Source organism: Myotis daubentonii, chromosome 13, assembly GCF_963259705.1.
Source record: "Myotis daubentonii chromosome 13, mMyoDau2.1, whole genome shotgun sequence".
Lineage (NCBI taxonomy): Eukaryota > Metazoa > Chordata > Mammalia > Chiroptera > Vespertilionidae > Myotis > Myotis daubentonii.
Window position 1 is genome coordinate 6,911,343 of NC_081852.1, and position 18,681 is coordinate 6,930,023.

At 52.7% G+C, this 18,681-nt stretch overlaps 1 protein-coding gene across 3 annotated transcripts in view; it reads left to right on the plus strand.

Moving 5' to 3' along the window:
* The window catches only part of WDFY4 (WDFY family member 4), a 256,614-nt gene that overhangs the window by 143,633 nt on the left and 94,300 nt on the right, over nucleotides 1-18,681 (plus strand). For all 3 annotated transcript variants that reach the window (XM_059662081.1, XM_059662080.1, XM_059662082.1), the window contains exons 35-39: nucleotides 19-176; nucleotides 2,691-2,929; nucleotides 4,738-4,859; nucleotides 6,270-6,455; nucleotides 7,598-7,734. In XM_059662081.1, coding sequence (XP_059518064.1) covers nucleotides 19-176; nucleotides 2,691-2,929; nucleotides 4,738-4,859; nucleotides 6,270-6,455; nucleotides 7,598-7,734 — 842 coding nt within the window. The remainder of the gene's footprint in view (nucleotides 1-18; nucleotides 177-2,690; nucleotides 2,930-4,737; nucleotides 4,860-6,269; nucleotides 6,456-7,597; nucleotides 7,735-18,681) is intronic.

Below are 18,681 nucleotides of genomic sequence, written 5' to 3' on the forward strand. Positions count from 1 at the left end.
CTCCTCACCTGACCTTAGGCGATAAGGAGCCTCAGCCAAACTCAGAAGCTGCTGCTGCTCCTTCACTCACGATCATCACCTACTTCACCCAGAAGCTGGTAGAGAAGCTGTACAGTGGAATGTTCTCAGCAGACCCCAGGCACATCCTTCTCTTCATCACGGAACACATCATGGCGGTAAGAACCCCGCTGGCCGTGGTGGTGTGGAAACTGCCGACCAGTGTCCGTCTGACGTGCTGCTGCTGTGCAGGTGGTCCAGACCGACCCGCGGTCCTCCCCGGAAACAGGGCCTGCGATGGGTGGGAGGAAGGAGCAGGACCTTCACAGCCCAGGCCGTACCTGGTGGCCGTGGGGGTCCTGCGGGCTCTCCCTCAGGCCACTGGAGATCCGTCTCAGTGGTCAGGAGCCACGGTCCCCTCTGCTGGCACCTGAGCTCTGTCCCCTTCTAGACTCTATTATGATTGTTAGTTTCATCTTAATTGTTGTTATTCTTCATCAACAAAGAAAGGGGCAGAAAGGTCTTTATCTTCAAAAGTCCCATTTCATTTTCTGCTTTAGCGTCATGTTTGGGCCTTCCTGAAATCGAGACAAGAGTCTGTTTGTACCGAGCCCTGTTTTTCTTGCATGTGTACTCTCTCTCAGATAGATCCACAAACACACCCATATACACACATGCGTGCAGTAGGTCCACCCTTAGGTATAAGTGTGTGTACATGTGCACAGCTTCTTTACACATAGACTCACACGATCTCAAAATTCTAGAGCTGAACTCTTTTTGGGTTCTTTTCCTTTCATCCTGGAAACCTTTCCATCAAGTGGCCATTCGCTCTCTCCTCGAGGGCCTGCTCAAGGAGCTCACCATGGTCCACGGTGGTCCCAGCCAGCAGGACGCCTGCGGTGGTGAGGAAGCACTTTCTCTTGTCAGCACCTCCTGCCCTTGGTGTGTCCTCTGCTGAGGAACCCAGGAGGGCCCCCTCCTTCCCCTCGTGCCTCCTGGGGAGAGTGCAGTTGGCAGCCCCAGCGCGCCCCTGTCTGGGAGCTGCCTGTAGACCCCAGGACTGCTCCTGGGTGACAGCCAGGCTGAAACGCAGTGCTGGGCCAGGCTGAAAGTGATGTCTTCAGAGCTCTTTGCAAGAAGAACTCCAAAGGGAGCAGTAGCCCTGCCAGCTCTGAGAAGGTTAAAATCAGATCCTTGGGAAATAAAATTAGAGCCTTCGTTCAGTTGCTTTAACAAAGTCACAGACTGGATGGCTCAGCAGCCAGCAGTGATGCCTCATGTTCCTGAGGCTGAGAGCACAGGCTCAAGGGGCAGCAGGTCTCCTGTCTGCTCAGGGCCCTATTCCTGGTTTGCAGTTGGCCATCTTCATATTGTCCTTACATGATGGACAGAGAGGAAGAAATCTCTCGCTGGTCTCCTCCTGTCCTTACAGGAATCCCACGACGAGGGCTGTAGCCTCATGACCTAGTCACTCCCCCAAGACCCCATCTCTCATACCACCCACTGGGGATTAGAGTTTCAACATATGAAGTTTGGGAGGGGCCACCAACGGTCAGCCCACAGCAGCTGCCGGTGGTCCAAGCGAACACTCAGAGCTAATGCCTCAGAGTGGGTGCGGCTGGGGCTGATGGGCCTTCAGGGTGTCAGGCCTGAGGACTCAGTGCTTCCCACATTTGTCATCCTTCTCTCCTGCTGGTGGCGCTCATAACTCTTAACCTCCGTTTGAAAGATGTGATGGATCTGAGAAGCAGAAGACAATGATAAAAATATGAATCTCAAATTACACATATTTAAATAAAACTACGTTAGTATAAATAATCACAGGACCCATAAAATTCTAAGAGAGCAATCTATAGCTAATGAATGACCTTCTAATAGACTGGAGGTTTTGCACATATTTTTGTTTTATGAATTCTTTTTGATGAAGCCAAGTAAATGAATGGGCCAATTAGTGTTAAGGCTGCAAACCAGGAGCCCCTACCTTCTCACCCAAGTTTCCCATGTGGGCCCCCTCCTTCCCCTCGTGCCTCCTGGGGAGAGTGCAGTTGGCAGCCCCAGCGCCTCTCTGATGGTGCTTGGCTTTTTGATGAAGCCAAGTAAATGTATGGACCAATTAGTGTTACCATGCTCCCTCAGATGGTACGGTGGCTCAGAGAGGGTCAAGTACCTGGTGTGAGTTCGATCCTTGCTGACCAGTTAGCATCTTCGACCCTGAGCCTCGTTATCTCTAAAGTGGGATAATCTTAGTGCCTACTTCATCGTTCTGTTAGGATGCTTAAACGAGGCGACGTGTGGAACCCAGTGCAGAAATGCTTAGCACAGTGCCTGCAGTACTGTACTAGTAAACACGCTGTACAGATAGTGACATGTTTTAATACACCGAGGGCCAACCTTCTTACCTATAGTTCAGAAATCTCTGGTCCCCTGGCTATTTTCCATAATATGACTGTGGCATATTTAACATTTTTTACACCAAATTTTGGTAAATCCAATGATTTGAATTGCCTTTATTGATCACTCACTTAAATAGAAGCTCAAAGGTAGAGACCGTTGTCCCATTTGACTTTTAGATCCTGCCAAATTTTGAAATACAGAAAAGACTGAGCTTGTATCATTTTCACGGTTAACGGGGTCCGTTCCTAAAACCGTACAGTGCGCACAAGCAGGTCTGTGTGTGTTTATTTCATGACCAGGTCGTTGAGAATGCCTCCTCACAAAGGGACAGCACCATCAGCACTTTATACAGCAGCCTGAATAAAGTCATCCTGTACTGCCTCTCCCAGCCCCAGCAGTCCCTCTCCGAGGGCCTGGGCCTGCTCCGCGTCCTGCACTTCCTGCAGGAACACTGGGACATCATCTTCGCCACCTACAACTCCAACACCAGCTTCCTGCTGTGCCTCATGCACTGTCTGCTCCAGCTCAGCGAGGGGAGGTAAGACTCCAGGAGCCGCTCGCGCGCCCACTGCGGTCAGGGAGAAAGGAACCTGCAGAGGGGCCCTGATGAGGTCAATGTAATGACAGAACCCTTTTGTCGATCTGGTTGTCTGAGTTACGTACAATGTTTATAATATGGTAGGTCTTCCTCAAACCTGTCCATATGACTGAGTGTCTAGAATCATCGTAAAATAATAATTTACACTATCTCCATAATTCTTAGGTTGTAAAATTCTTCGCTGATTTATTTTGGGGGCAGGAAACCCCAACGTTAAATATGCACTTTGATTTTATGATGCAGGCAGATTTCAGGAACATTAACATTTGAGAAACCATAGAATGGAAAAACATAAAAGAAATTGTATTATATAAGCCAGGAATACTTTTGCTTACAGACTAAAATATATAGACAGTTCATTATATAAAATAACAACCATAACTACACTTGTGTAAGAAATACCAATAACAAAAACTTTATCTCAGTTAATCCTTTCCTTGAAGCCCCACGTTTGGGAACGTGTTGGATTTCTCTGTGCACGTGCACTTGCTCTCTGTGTGTGGAGTGTGTGTATCCGGGCATCACCAGTGCCTGGTGCCACGCTGCCTGCAACTGTTACCTCATCAGTGGAGAGCCATCTGAGTGCAGAGCCAGAGAGGACTGTGGCATATTCCATTTTGCTCTTGTCCTTGATTGTATTTGTCCCAGTACAAGTTACGGACAAACTACTGGAGAAAAGGATCCCCAGATCCTGCCGAGTTGACTACTGAACATTACAGAACAGTTACTCTCTGGGAAGCACTGGAAAAGCTCCCAGTGCCTGGACCAGAGGAGGCACCTGCCTTTTCGTTTGTTTGCAATAAAAGCATCCGCTGTCAGTGTGTGGGTTAAATCGGGAGGCCTTGCTTCCTGTATTTGAGAACTGGCTCCTGTCCACACTGAAGGTGTAGGTGATAGAACGAGGTGCCGGCTGCATGTGTGCTTGAAGTCCCACCCTCAGAACATCCTCTCTTTAGAAAGGGCCTCCAAGATCCAAAGGGACTTCATTCTAGAAATTTCAAGAGTGGACATTGTCATATGCTGTATTTTTTCATTTTGTTTTTATTTGTCATTTTTGGTTCAGTCCGAAAACATATACTGAGTGTATGTTCTGCTTGGTGGGCTGAGGAACCCAGACTAGCGGACACATAGGTATTGACATGACCAGGAGCCCTGTAGCACACAGCTCATGGGGAGCCTAGTATGTAAACCACCACACCCCACTTAGGACCGACTCCAGGACATGTGGGCCCGGCAGAGTGCAAATGAGGGCCCCTTCTTCAGAAATGACTGTGGTAACAGAGGAGTCCAAGCACGAGGCCCTTCGGGTGTGAGCCCTGTCATACTGCACCGGCCACAGGCCCCTGGTGCTGGCCCAGCCCCATGCCAAGCAGGATGAGGTCAGGGCCACTCAGAGGCAGAGTTCAGTGCTGCAAAAAGAAATGACCGAGTCCAACGATGGGGAAACCAAGAGAGGATTCACGGGGCTCTGCTGGGAGCATGGGGTGGCTTTAGTCAGACAGGAATAAAATGCTGGTGTGTTTCCCCTTTGCCAGGATGCTATTGTACCATAGCTGTCGTGGATGTTGTCATACGCTCTTTGCTTGAACTTCCCCTGAGGGATCCTGGACTGTGAGAGGGTGCAGTCCGGGCTGGGGGACCCTCCCGAGTGCATGAATTTTTGTGCACCGGGCCTTTAGTTTGTAATAAAGAACAATAGTGCAATCCCAAAGAACTGAATTTCATAGGAAAAATCTCTTGTCTGCTAGTTATCCTGAAGGATTTGGATTGGAACCCAAGCCTAGAATGACTCCTTATCATCAAGTGTTTCTTTCTCCAAATGAAGACATGAGAGAGAAGAGAGTGGATGACTCCCCAAGTTTGACTGATGGTACATTTTATTTGCTGTTTATTTGTGGGGAAGTAGATGGATAATGATAACTGCTAGGGTTGCATTCTTCAGTGTATCTTTCCCAAGATGAGGAAACATGTACAAAAGAGACATTCAAAGGCTAGAAAAAGTCCTGAAAAATCCCAGAATGATGTAGTATTTAAGCAGGATAACCTGATGGGGAATAAAATTGGAGTGATTTTTGCATATTAAAAATGGAATGGCATGGGTGGAGGGATGGATGGAAGAAGAGAGAGCTCTAAGGGACTTGGTTCGACTAAGAACCAAAGGACCTCACAGTAAGTTGATTTCGCATCTCGGTGGGTCTCTTGAGTTTTCCTTTGGGCAACTAGATAGAGCGACTGGCATGCCATCCCAGTTCAAGCTGTCACATAGCTGTCTCTTTGACCTTCTTCCCTAGAAAAATGGGGATGGAGGAAATAAACTCATTTCTTTCATGAAATATTTGGCTTAATGGAGGGTATGTTTGGACTTGCTAGTATCATGTCAAGTTAAAGGGATTGGCAGTATGTAAGAGAATAACTAGTCTTTGGATCCATGTGCTTGAGAGAGTGCTCCTCCGGGCCAGGAGGCCTCAGCAGACACCCTCCCACCACGCTGGCTTGCTGCCACTTACAGGGGATAGTTTGTGATACTAGAGGTAGGCACGGGAGCCTGTGTTCTGGTTAGATCGGTACCCAATGCCGGTGCTCAAAAATCGTGTGAATTTAAATTTTCCTCTCACAGTGTTAATGACAGCATGAACATTAGCACTTAGGGACTTAGCTGGCAGAGTGGACTGAGCAATGCCCATCCCCTGAGGCTGAAAAAGCAGACAGTAGAGGCTGGTACAGAGGGGGAACCCAAGGGCCCAAGGTCAGAGGGGCTTTAGGCACCACCATGGGGTGACTGTTGTGGGGCATAGCAGGCAGGGCGGCATGGTAGATTTGTACATATCTGGGCAAATGCAGGCACCGAGATGGGTGGCTGGTGGGGACCTTGAGCCAGTGCAGGGGAGAGGACTGCCTTGGGTCCTGGCCCCAGGGCACAGTCTGAGTTTGGGTGTCTATCCCTCTGAGAGGCTAATATAAAGGGCAGGTTGGAGGAGCTTTCTAGAGGAAGCAATTTGGTTACCAAGAGCTCTCACAGGCACAGCCGTTTGGCATCTAACAGAATCGGGAGGTGAGAGAAAGAGGTTCCCTGGACCCATCAATCACGATTCCTAGCTCTGGACATGTAGGCCGGCAGGGCATGGCGGTGGGAAGTTAGATGCAGGGGAGGGCCAGCTCACATAGACGTCGGTAGCATTGCAAAGCCGGGATGATGTCCAACAGGATGCAAATGAAAGCAGGGCCGGTGGCCCTCTCCGGAGGGAGGCGGAGGCGTCCACTGACGCGCCCTCTCTCTCAGTCCAGCACAGCATCCAGAGGACTGTGCACGCTCTCTGGCAGCAGCTCATGGCGCAGAGATGGCAGGAGCTGGAGGACACCTTCAAGATCGATCTCTCTGTCAAACCCGGGGAGAGAGACGTGAAGATGGACGAGGTCACCCCGCTCTGGGAGGAGACGATGCTCAAGGCCTGGCAGCACTACCTAGGTCTCTGTCACTGGGCCCAGGGCTTCCCCGGTTCCCCTGGGCGGGCCTCTTCCACCAGCCTTTCTCCCTCATCCTTCGGGTGGGGTTCGCATCACGGATCCCTCGTGAATCCTGGCTCACAAAGGGTAAACGCTGCTTGGCATCGCAGGTGAAGGGAAGCCCAGAGGTGCCAACCAAGTGAGAGATTCTAGAAATCTCCTAGGTGGGAGGGCCGCCACGACCGCGCTCACCCGGGGCCGCACTTGGGGGTCTAGGTCCTGCCCTGACAGTCACCAGAGCTTTGTCCTGCCCTGACAGTGCAGCCACCAGAGCTTTGGTTCCTGCGAGTTCCAAGTGGAAGTGTTCATCCCGAAGATATTAGTGTCCCTCGCATTCTATCAACGACGCAACGTTTTACCCTCATGCTCATCAGTGCGACCGTGAGAACGATGTTCTCATTTTGTTTTTAAAGAGGCCATTGCTGTCAAATTATGGCTCATACGTGTTTTCCGTCTCCCGGCATCCCCGAGGTCGCAGCCATTGAAGAGCTGGTTGTTTCCGGGTGTACTGTCCCGGCTCCTGGGCGGTACAGCACCTCTTATTTCACGGGCTTCCCCCGCTAGCCCTGGCGAGTGTGTGTGTGCATACATGTACACTTTGAAGTCAAAATGTCAGACTCTATTTCAGGGAAAAGTTCACTTAAACAGGAGACGCTTACCCTCTTATTCACATGTACACAATGTGGGAACCATGGTGAGCTGGACCTTACTGCTCACAAATGGCTCTCTTTTTGCCAACAACCATAGTTTTGCAAACTTTCTATGTTTCAGGGCCTGTGTTTTAAACGCATAATCTTATTTACTATCCACGACACCACAAGGAGATCAGATACTTTTATTCCCATTGCACAGAGGCGAGCACTGAGGCTTAAGAGCTTTAGCTAACTTGCGCAGCAGTCAGTGACCTGTGGAGCCAGGGGTCAAAGCCCGGCGGGATGCGGAAACCCGTCCCGTATTTCGTAGTCAGAAGCCGGCGATGTGAGCTGCCGCCTGGGCTGGCCCCTGTCGCAGCGCTGGCTGGCATCTGAACGCCCAGCAGCTATAGAGACAGTGTGTGTCTCCTCTCAGTTTCCCCTCTGACAGTCTTTGCTTCCTGGTCCCCAGCGTCTGAGAAGAAATCTCTGGCCAGTCGCTCGAATGTCGGACATCACAGCAAAGTCACTTCGTGGAGTGAAAGCTTGTCCTCGGCCATGAGGCTGATCCCGGGGCGGCAGGCCAAGGACCCCGAGTGCAAGACAGAGGTGAGCCACACCCCTTTCCTTAGAGACGCCGGCATTTTCTTCAGACCCCAGGAGCCATGTCCCCTCTCTCTGTTGTCACTAGACAAATCTAACTCCATGCTCCTCCGCGCTCTCCCGGGTGCTTGTGGCTCCCCAGCTGAGGCCACTTCCAGGGAGCCAGGTCTTGGGCTTTAACTTCAAGTGCACACGCCTCTCCTCGAGCACCAAGAGCAGGTGTTCCTCATGACATTAAAAACCAAACGGAACTGTGACCCCTGCTCCTTGTCATGTGTGCACAGGCAGCGCTGGCCCACAGCTCAGCGGGCACTGGGTGTGTGGGCTCAGCGAGGGGGACAGGACACTGATGCTGTCTCTGGCATGCAGGTTAGAGCCTCCTCCTAGGTGAGGCTAAGGCATTAGGGCTTTCTAATTCTTTTCTCCAAGGCTGGGTGGTACCAACAGTGAGTTTGTGTGATCATGAATACTGTGGAAAGGGATTTGGAGCATAGCAGGTTCCGGGGGTTTCTCTCCTCCCAGATGTCTGGGCCTTTTGCTCAACTGGTGGTTTCTGCTGACTTTAGGCTGAGACCTGAGCGGAGGCTGCTGGTCTGCCCACCTACAGCTTCTCCAGCTGTCCCGGGCTTCCTGCAGGCTGGTGGCTGGGCTTCCAGTACTAGCTTCCATGGGGAGGGGGAAGGAGGGAGAGAAGGAAAGAGAGAGAAAGGGAGAGATAGAGAGAGAGAGAGAGAGAGAGAGAGAGAGAGAGAGAGAGAGAGAGAGCCTTTTATGACCTTACTTTGGAAGCTATGCAGCATCAACTCTGCCGGGTCCCTTTGGCTGAGAGAGGCACAGAGTTCTGCCCAGGTTCAAGGGCAGGACTACCTCCTGGTGAGGAAGCGGCAAGGTTCTGTGAGAGCGTGCAGGCTCTTTTTGGGAAACACATACACTGAGTGGCCAGATTATTATGACCACCTGATGTTTGTAGGCAAATTAGCTATAATTTCCCACTGAAGTTGCTAGAGGGCCAGACCATTATAAATGTCTGAATGGCACAACATACCTAAGTATCGTTGCTGATCAAGTTCATCCTATCATGTTGATGGCGTATCCCAATGGAGATGGCTTCTTCCAACAAGGCAATGCGCCATGCAACGGTGCTCATATTGTGCAAGAGTGGTTTCAAGAACATGAGGGAGACTTTACCTTGCTTACCCCCACAATCACCAGATCTCAATCCAATTGAGCATTTGTGGGACAAAGTTAAAAGAGCCATCAGGCAGCTGGTTCCACAACCATCAAATCTCACAGAACTGGACAGTGCTTTTCATCAGGCATGGTGTCAGATTCCTTGCATCACCTTTCAACATCTCGTGGAGTCAATGCCAAGAAGAATCACTACAGTATTGAAGGCAAAAGGTGGCCCAACGAGGTACTGATGGGGGTGGTCATAATAATCTGGCCACTCAGTGTATATTCTAATGCTGAGCTCACTGGTCTTCAGAGGATGATTGTGGTTATTGACTGGACATGGCCGTAGGGAGGGTCAGGAGACCGTGGGCAGTTTACTTAACGTCCCTGAGTCCTTCCCTCCTCACCTCCACAACAGGACAGACAACCGTGGGAACCGGTGGGAAAGGGCCCCCAGGAAGGTGGGGTAGATCTTGATTGACACATGACACAATGTGAGCTCCCTGCCCATTGAACTTTGGAAAGTGAGCTTGACTCCAGATTCCACATGCTCAGAGTCTGGACTCTGCTGTCCCCACGTATCCACTGTGGTCAGTGACTCGTCTGGGGAGGAGTGAGGCGTGAAGGGGAGTGTCTTTGCTCGGAACTCACAAGACAGGAGGCTTCAGGACACAGGGAGAAGCGCCGGACACAGAAGGGAGGCCAGGAGATGAGCGTGACTGGGCTGCTGGCCCCTGGGTTCAGAAGCAGGCTGGCCACGTCCGAGCTCTGTGGCTTGTGGAAACACTGGTCAGCGAGTTGGTGGGCAGACTCCCTGGCTGCCTGAGTGAATAACTTACTTAGGTTTTGTATCAGCTGCTGATAGCACACAGCTCTCAGGAGCCCCACTTGCAGATGTGGAAACAGAATGTAAGTCAAGGGCTGCGCGGCCAGGAAGGGGCAGAGCACAGGGGCCCCCCGTCCGCCCGCCGTGCAGGGCCTCAGGCCATGCCATGCCCCTCAGAGCCGCTTGCTGGACGCACAGTGGGAATGCGCTGTCCACATCAGAATATGAGGAAGCACAGAAACAGCCAGTGCTCTGGAAATAGGAGACCGTTTACACACTTCCACTTTACCTTAGCGCCTTCTGCACCCAGGGAAGCCCCTCCCACACGGGCGTCGCTGCACTGAGCCTGGCGGCTGGAGCACCCGTACTTGTGCCCAAGCATTTGCTCTGGACCAGTGCACGTGTGTAAGGAGGGACCCAGCCTCTCTTCGGTTCGCTTCGTTCCTTGACCAAGTTAGCACTGTCCCTAGGAGCCAGGCCTGTCTGGCCTGGAGCCAGGGAAGGGACGGCTGGGCTGCTGGGCACAGACATGCATTCTATGGGGACCCTTGCTGGCTATTGATGCCGCCTCTTGCCAGTGCCAGGGTGACTCCCTCGAGGTCACTGCCATTGGCTCCGCTCAGCTGCCTCTGATTCCGGGGGAGGTAGGACGAGAGACCAGCTCATTTGAAAGAAACCGAATAGGCCGCACTGTTTGGAGCCAGGAGGGTCACAATGGCTTGGCACTGTTAACTCAACTCATGGAGAGATCTGGGAAAAGGAACGTTTGAAACTGGCTCTGTCTTTCTGTGAAGGCAGGCTGTGGAAGCTGTTTCTACACCAACTAAGGTCTCATTCATTTATTCATTCATTCATTCATTCACATACTCAACAAATATTCATTAAGTGCTGACTCTGTATCCGCTGTAAGCACCAAAGTTACAGAAGAGAAAAAACGAACATATTCTCTGCTTTAATGGCGGCTGCTTCCTAGGGGGTGAAGATCTACAGTAAACAGATGAATAAATTCATGAAAGTGGGGGTGCTATTGCAGTGAGGGAAATAGAGCAGGGATGGAAGAGGGTGGCGAGAGGGTGTGGGCTGTTTGGATGGAGGTGGTCAGCCGCCCTCCCTGGCAGGAGGTGTGGAGCAGAGAAATAAGGAAGGACGTGAGCCTGTTACTCTCCAGGAAAGAGCGGTCAGGCCGAGGGGATCACCAGGCAAAGGCACCAGGCAGGCGAGTGCTGGGTGTCCTAAGGCAGCCCAGGTGGAGGGGCTGGACGAGTGGAGAGGGACAGCCTGGGGCATCACCCTCGGCCGTGTTCCGGAAGAACTGGGATTTCTGCCTCTTGAGCAGCAGGGCTGGGTGACTTACGTTCCTCTCTGGTCGGGCACTCAGAAGCTTGGGAGATAATCGTGGCCCAACTCATAACTGCACGTACCTAGTGGGGTAAACTTCTGCAAAACACATGTACACATACACACACATGTGCGTGCACCCCCACCCTGCTTCTTCTTTCCTATGTGACCCCTGTTTCTTTCTTCTTAAACCTGATTGTATATCTTTTCTATAGCTTATAACCTGTGGATTTTTAAAAGCCAAATTATTTTTGAAACAAAGTGGATTATGCTTTAATTTTAAAAAAGAACTGCATCTTAGCAGCATTGTCTGCCAGTAGCTCAGCCTGGGCCGGGCACAGTGCCTGCTGCACGGAGGTTCTTAGGGACAGTGCGGGGCCCACGCGGGGCTCCCGTCCTGGGCTGGGCTCACCGCGGCCCGCACTCGTCACGCCTCCGCACACGGTGCTGACAGAAGGCACAGCTTCTCAGGTACATATGTGCATTGTGATGTCATAGGATAAGAGCATCAACTATTTGCCCTGGGGTCTGTTTAATTATTTTTAAAAATTAATTTTGATTATTACAGCTGATTACACCTCAGTGAGCAATGTAATTGATATTTTCTAATGTATCCCAAGGAACATTTTGTACAACACGCTTTTTGTTGTTGAAGGTTAAAGACTCCGTTATTGGTTTTTCCCTAAATATGCCCACATCATCAGTCCCTCCAGCGAGGTCGCCATCTGGAAAAGGCAGCGGAGACATTACTCAGGCGCAGTGCGTGAAATTGGCGTTTCGGCGTCTTCTGTCTCTCTGTTGTAATTAAGGGAGCTGGTTTTGGAGGAAACATTATTCATTTGGTGTTACTCCTGATCATGTCAGCAGCTGACAGCTCTGCACGCAGAGAAACTGTTCCTGGGCGCGGGGCGCGGGGCGAGCCCAATCCCTCTTGCTGCTGGGCTCTTGGTGGAAACATTTCCTCCGGGCGGCTCAGCGCGCGAGGCCACGGCCAGTGTGAGAGGTGCAGCCCCTTCTTCCTCTTCCCGGGCCCCTTCACGCCCCTCTGGGGCCCTGGTGATGAGGTCTCTGCCAGGGCGCAGGCTGTGGTGCCAGCCCATTGGAGGCTGGGGTCTGGGCTCTCCCGGGTGCCTGAGTTGGCCAGCATGGAGAGGCCAGGGCTCTGCCTGCATCCTCGCCGGCTGGGCTCTGACTGTGCTCACCGCTCAGCTCCAGCTGATACTGTTTACAATGAATTCATCAACAGCCAGTGCTGGTGTCTTAGTTTTGACTCACACACCTGGGCAATGGTGTCGGTCACCATGGGAAATGGGTGAGGGGTGGGCAAGAGCTCCCCGTTCTATCTTTAGGACTTTCCTGTAAACCTGCAGTTATTCCACAATATCAAGTGTGTCGTCTGTTTCTCAGAGTTAGCAAATGGGAACAGTGCACGGACATGGGCACTGGGCCCGGGGGAGGGGCTGAGAGGGTGATGGCGCCTGGGATTGGCGGCACTGAGGAGGGGGGTGCAGGAGAGCATGGGGTCTGGTGGGGGAGCCGTGGCCTGCAGGTGGCGGTTAAGCAGGGGAGCAGCACGTTTCTGAATGTCCAGGTTAGACTGGAGTGAGGGCCCCCGAGGGCGGATGGTCTGGGGGCTGTGGATCATTCCGTGGGGGAGGGGCTGCAGCCGTCAGAGCTGTGGGAGTTAAAGAACGTGCCAGAGAACCCTGTTTTGCAAGGATGAGAGGAGCAGCGGGGAAGAGGGCCACAGAAGACAGGCAGAGCAGACTGGGCGGAGGCATGTCGGGGCATGGGAGGAGCTGGCCAGAGGAGAGGGTAGGGTGCCGTGGGAACCCCTCTGGGGGTGCTGCTGCCTGGCCTGTGTCTTGTCTGGCAAACCGTGAGGTGCATTTCCCCGACTCTGCTCCTGGGAGCAACTACACATCGTCTCATGCCGGGCCAGGTGGGCCCCACTGGAGCACAGCCCTGGACAGGCCGCCCTGCTCCTGTGTGTTTCCATGGCTTCGGAGACAGCTGAGCAAGCTTTCAGGGCTGTTACTGAAGCTGGAATGGCCATGTAGGGAAGCCAGGGCCCTAGGGAAGTAGCAGAGTGGATGGGAAGGCACCACAAGCCAGGGTGACACACCGACTTCATTAAAATACGAAGGACATGCTTTGTGTTGGAGTTCTCTGTCTGCCTGGCAAGGACACGGAACACGGAAGCACTAGACATGTGCTCCCAGGCCCCTGGGTCCTCTAAAGCTGCCCTGTAAGACCAGCCGTGCCCACACATGGGGCTTGAAGACCTCAGAGACCACACGCCTGTGTGGGCAGGCGACTGTGCCCTGCCATGGGCTGCCTTCCCGAATGGGACACAGGCCCCTCCTCTCTCACCCCAGCGTGAGCAGCCCTGCCCTGGCATAGACGCTGGCAGGACCAGCTCCTGGCTGGCAGCTGTGTTAAGGGCAGTCCTGCCCCAGGTCCTTGGCAAGGAAAATGACATGTTTGACCATCTGCTCTTCCACTTTACCCATTATCTCTTTAAAAGACCATTGTTTAAAAATTCAAATATATACTGTAGTAGAGGAAATAATAAAATGATTTCCCATGCATCGATCCATCACTTCCACAATTTCCAACTCATTACCAGTCTTGTCTCATCTCCATGACTAACCACTTTTCCCCTCTGCACAAAATAATTTTGAAGCCACATCCCAGACATTATATTATTTCATGCGTAAATGTGTCTGTATACTTATTTTTACTTTAAAGAGATCATGAAACGCAAACATTGCAGAGAAGAGAGCCAGAGTGCAGATGGAAGGCCGCCACCGTCACCGTGGGAGGGTCAGGCTCCACTGCCCTGTCCACTGTGCTGTGTCTGTCTCCTGCAGCTGAGTGATGACCGCCTTGCTGAGACCGAAGGCGTGGGGGCCTCATGGAAACTCCTGCCCAGTGCAGGAGGGTGGCTGAGGCTTCTCCAGGTCCCCGATGCCTTTGAGTTCAGTGCTTTGACACTTCAGGGCAGTGGGTGAGGGCACTGGCTCAGTGTTCAGTGGGTGAGGGCACTGGCTCAGTGGGTGAGGGAACTGGCTGAGTGTTCAGTGGGTGAGGGCACTGGCTGAGTGTTCAGTGGGTGAGGGCACTGGCTGAGTGTTCAGTGGATGAGGGCACTGGCTCAGTGGGTGAGGGAACTGGCTGAGTGTTCCGTGGGTGAGGGCACTGGTTCAGAAGGTGAGGGCACTGGCTGAGTGTTCAGTGGGTGAGGACACTGGCTGAGTGTTCAGTGGGTGAGGGCACTGGCTGAGTGTTCAGTGGGTGAGGACACTGGCTGAGTGTTCAGTGGGTGAGGGCACTGGCTGAGTGTTCAGTGGGTGAGGGCACTGGCTGAGTGTTCAGTGGGTGAGGGCACTGGCTGAGTGTTCAGTGGGTGAGGGCACTGGCTGAGTGTTCAGTGGGTGAGGGCACTGGCTCAGTGTTCAGTGGGTGAGGGCACTGGCTGAGTGTTCAGTGGGTGAGGGCATTGGCTCAGTGTTCAGTGGGTGAGGACACTGGCTGAGTGTTCAGTGGGTGAGGGCATTGGCTCAGTGTTCAGTGGGTGAGGACACTGGCTCAGTGTTCAGTGGGTGAGGGCACTGGCTGAGTGTTCAGTGGGTGAGGGCACTGGCTGAGTGTTCAGTGGGTGAGGACACTGGCTCAGTGTTCAGTGGGTGAGGGCACTGGCTGAGTGTTCAGTGGATGAGGGCACTGGCTCAGTGGGTGAGGGAACTGGCTGAGTGTTCAGTGGGTGAGGGCACTGGCTCAGTGTTCAGTGGGTGAGGGCACTGGCTGAGTGTTCAGTGGATGAGGGCACTGGCTCAGTGGGTGAGGGAACTGGCTGAGTGTTCAGTGGGTGAGGGCACTGGCTGAGTGTTCAGTGGGTGAGGGCACTGGCTGAGTGTTCAGTGGGTGAGGGCACTGGCTGAGTGTTCAGTGGGTGAGGGCACTGGCTCAGTGTTCAGTGGGTGAGGGCACTGGCTGAGTGTTCAGTGGATGAGGGCACTGGCTCAGTGGGTGAGGGAACTGGCTGAGTGTTCAGTGGGTGAGGGCACTGGCTGAGTGTTCAGTGGGTGAGGGCACTGGCTGAGTGTTCAGTGGGTGAGGGCACTGGCTGAGTGTTCAGTGGGTGAGGGCACTGGCTCAGTGTTCAGTGGGTGAGGGCACTGGCTGAGTGTTCAGTGGGTGAGGGCATTGGCTCAGTGTTCAGTGGGTGAGGACACTGGCTCAGTGTTCAGTGGGTGAGGGCACTGGCTCAGTGTTCAGTGGGTGAGGGCACTGGCTCAGTGTTCAGTGGGTGAGGACACTGGCTCAGTGTTCAGTGGGTGAGGGCACTGGCTCAGTGTTCAGTGGGTGAGGGCACTGGCTGAGTGTTCAGTGGGTGAGGGCATTGGCTAGTGTTCAGTGGGTGAGGGCACTGGCTCGGTGTTCAGTGGGTGAGGGCAGGCACTGGCTCAGTGTTCAGTGGGTGAGGGCACTTGCTCAGTGTTCAGTGGGTGAGGGCACTGGCTCAGTGTTCAGTGTGTGAGGGCACTGGCTTAGTGTTCAGTGGGTGCAGGCACTGGCTCAGTGTTCAGTGGGTGAGGGTACTGGCTCAGTGTTCAGTGTGTGAGGGCACTGGCTCAGTGTTCAGTGGGTGCGGGCCCTGGAGGTGCACTCAGCCGGGGAAAAAAGCTCAGGACTCCGGAGAGCCCAGTGCTGAGCAGAGACTGTGACAGAGAAAGGCATGGGCTTGGGAAGGAAGGGAGGGACGTGAGGGGTAGAGTCCAGCGTAGCAGCTATGGATGTAGGACCACATCCATGGAAACTGTAGTCAGAATTCCCTGGGAAGGCCTGTAAAACAGGTTAAAGTCAAAGATCTTGAAGAGATTGTAGGACATTTTAGCAATCTGAAATTCCAAAGGTTGTCACTGGGAATATTTTTACTTCAACTTGTAGTAAATTCAACGTGATGCGTGTGGGCAAGAGGGAAAGAACTGTCACAGGAGATGCTTCGCAGAGCTGGCCTGATCTGGGGAAGGCAGACAGGGGGATTCCTAAAGTGGAGGGGTGAGAACTTGGGAGTCCATTCTCGCTGGGGAGGCAGGGAGAAGGCAGCCTGTGTCAGCCAATCAAGGAATAAGTGGGTGGAGAGACAGAGGTCACAACCTGGGACACAGCAGAGTGAGTGGAAAGCCGAGGTCACAGCCTTTGCGAGACGCCACCGCCCGGTGCGTGAGGTTGGAAACCTGTTGTGCTAGGAGGTGGGAAGTCTCGTGAGAAAGTAATTAAATGGGAGCAAGTAATGATCTGTTTGAGGAACAAAACCACTCACAAAGACTGAGCCCTAGCTGGTTTGGCCCAGTGGATAGAGTGTCGGCCTGTGGAATGAAGGGTCCCAGGTTCGATTCTGGTCAAGGGCACATGCCCAGGTGGCAGGCACGATCCCCAGGAGTGGGTGTGCAGGAGGCAGCCAATCAATGATTCTCTTTCATCATTGATGTTTCTCTCTCTCTCCCTCTCCTTTCCTCTTTGAAATCAATCCAAATATTAAAAAATTAAAAAATAAAATAAAAAGACTGAAAGCAGTGCACTGCTCTGCAGATGTGACCATGGCTTCCGTGGCTGTGGCGGGCAAGGCTGCCCATGACCTGCTTTCTCTCAGTGCTTTTCCTGAGCCACTGACCCCAACACCGACCCCTGCTCAGCCCGGCCGTGGTGTGTCCGGGTAGGGTCATTTCCGGAAAGAACTTTCATTGTGCTTTGCTTGTGGGGGGATTTGGGAGCAAGAAAGAAAAAAATGTATCAAATCTAATAGTTTCACTTCTTACTCCTCTGAAGCTTCCGTTCTCAGTGTAGCTGGAAGTGGAGTCCGTGTAGCGTGTGTCTCAGCCTTGCTCTCACAGGCAGCTGTGCTCCAGCATCGCACCCAGAATTGGCTTCCCACAGCAGCGTGGGTCCTTGGGCACCCTGGGGACCCCGCCCTGGGGGTCACGGACATGCACGCAGGTGGTCAGCCGAGGGTGAGTTAGCCCTTTAGGTTTCCTTCTGGTGATCTGGGCACTCCACCACAGCCTTCTCTCTCATTTCCTCTCTTCCCTAATCTCTCTCTCTCTTCCCTAATCTCTCTCTCCCCCCTCCCTCTTTCTCTCTCTCCCTCTTCCTCCCTCTTTCTCTCTCTATCTCTCTCTCTCCCTCTTCCTCTCTCTCTTTCTCCCCCTCCCTCTCCCTCTCTCTCTTTCCCTCTCTCTCTCCACCCTCTCTTCCTCTCTCTCTCTCTCTCTCTCTCTCTCTCTCTCTCTCTCTCTCTCACCATTCTGCAGACAGTTGATGTTGGAACCCGCCCATCACCCCAGTGGGAAGTGCGTGGAAGGAGCCCTTGAACAAGGAACCCTACCCCATAGCAGCACAGTGGACAGGCCCCAGCAGCGGGGGTTGAGAAGCAGTGTCGCTGGCCGCCTTAGGGCTCAGGATAATGGAGGCCCCATCACGGGCCCACGGAGGCAGCGGCTTTCCCTTTTCGTTTTAAGGAAATATGAAATATTGCTAGTCTATCACAGGGCCTGTTACAGGAGTTTGAAAATAGAAGTAAATGAACAAAGCAAACACTGATACCTTTACTGATGTTTCTTTACCAAGCGCATCATTTGTGAGGCATCTTTATCTTCATAATAGAAGGATAATTAACATCACTAATTACCTAATTAAGTCCATTAAGCATCCACCAACAGTGCCTGTGAAGCTGACATCATGTTCCACTGTCAACAAATGCTTCTGATTTCTTAGGAAGTAATTAAAATGTAAATTAGCATGCAATTATAGGCACAGGGGAAGTTTCGAATCAGATATTCATTTCAAAACCGCTTGGAGCGACTTCGCTGGGGCGCTTGCTTCGGGCAAAGCAGCCTTTTCGCGATGGGACACATGTTGAAGCTGCCGTGGCCTCGTGGCCAGGCTCCGCACAACGTGCCACGGCGTGGGTAGCTGATGCGTTTGCTCCCTGCTTTCTGCTTTTGTTCTGATTTGACATTTTACTTAATATGTTCACTTATGTTTGTGTCCTTTGTGTTAAAAATATCACAACTGATATTTATTTCTGAAAACTTTCTGTAACTTAAATTCTCTAGTTGTGTTTACCCTTTACAGACTTTTAGGGCAAATCTTTTATCGTACCCTCTCTGTCAGTTAGGTTTGGAGAGGGATCAGTGGCCTTCTGAGCGCAGGTGACTGGCGCGGGCAGGAGAGAGGCTGCAAGGATCAAACGGGGCCCTGCAAGCTCATGCTCCCCACGCTCAGGGCGCCCCTCAGCTTCTGACGAAACTCTGCCTGGAATGAGCAGGTTGTAGTGCAAACACAGCGACCTCCTCAGGGCAGAATCCTTCCCGAAACCTCGCGTTTGCTGGACGGGACACTTCCAAGATGGAAGCCACCAGCCTGAAGCCCCGAGGTTACTCTTTAAACAGCCCTCGCTGGACCCGGATGCCCACCTCCCACTGGAGCTTGGTTTGTGCTGAGCACTCATGGGCGTGATGCCCACCTCTGCCGTCTGGTGGCACAGACGCTGGGCGGGGTGAGCCTGAGCGTCACCTGGTCCGTGAGGAGGAAGCTCTCGCTCATGACCC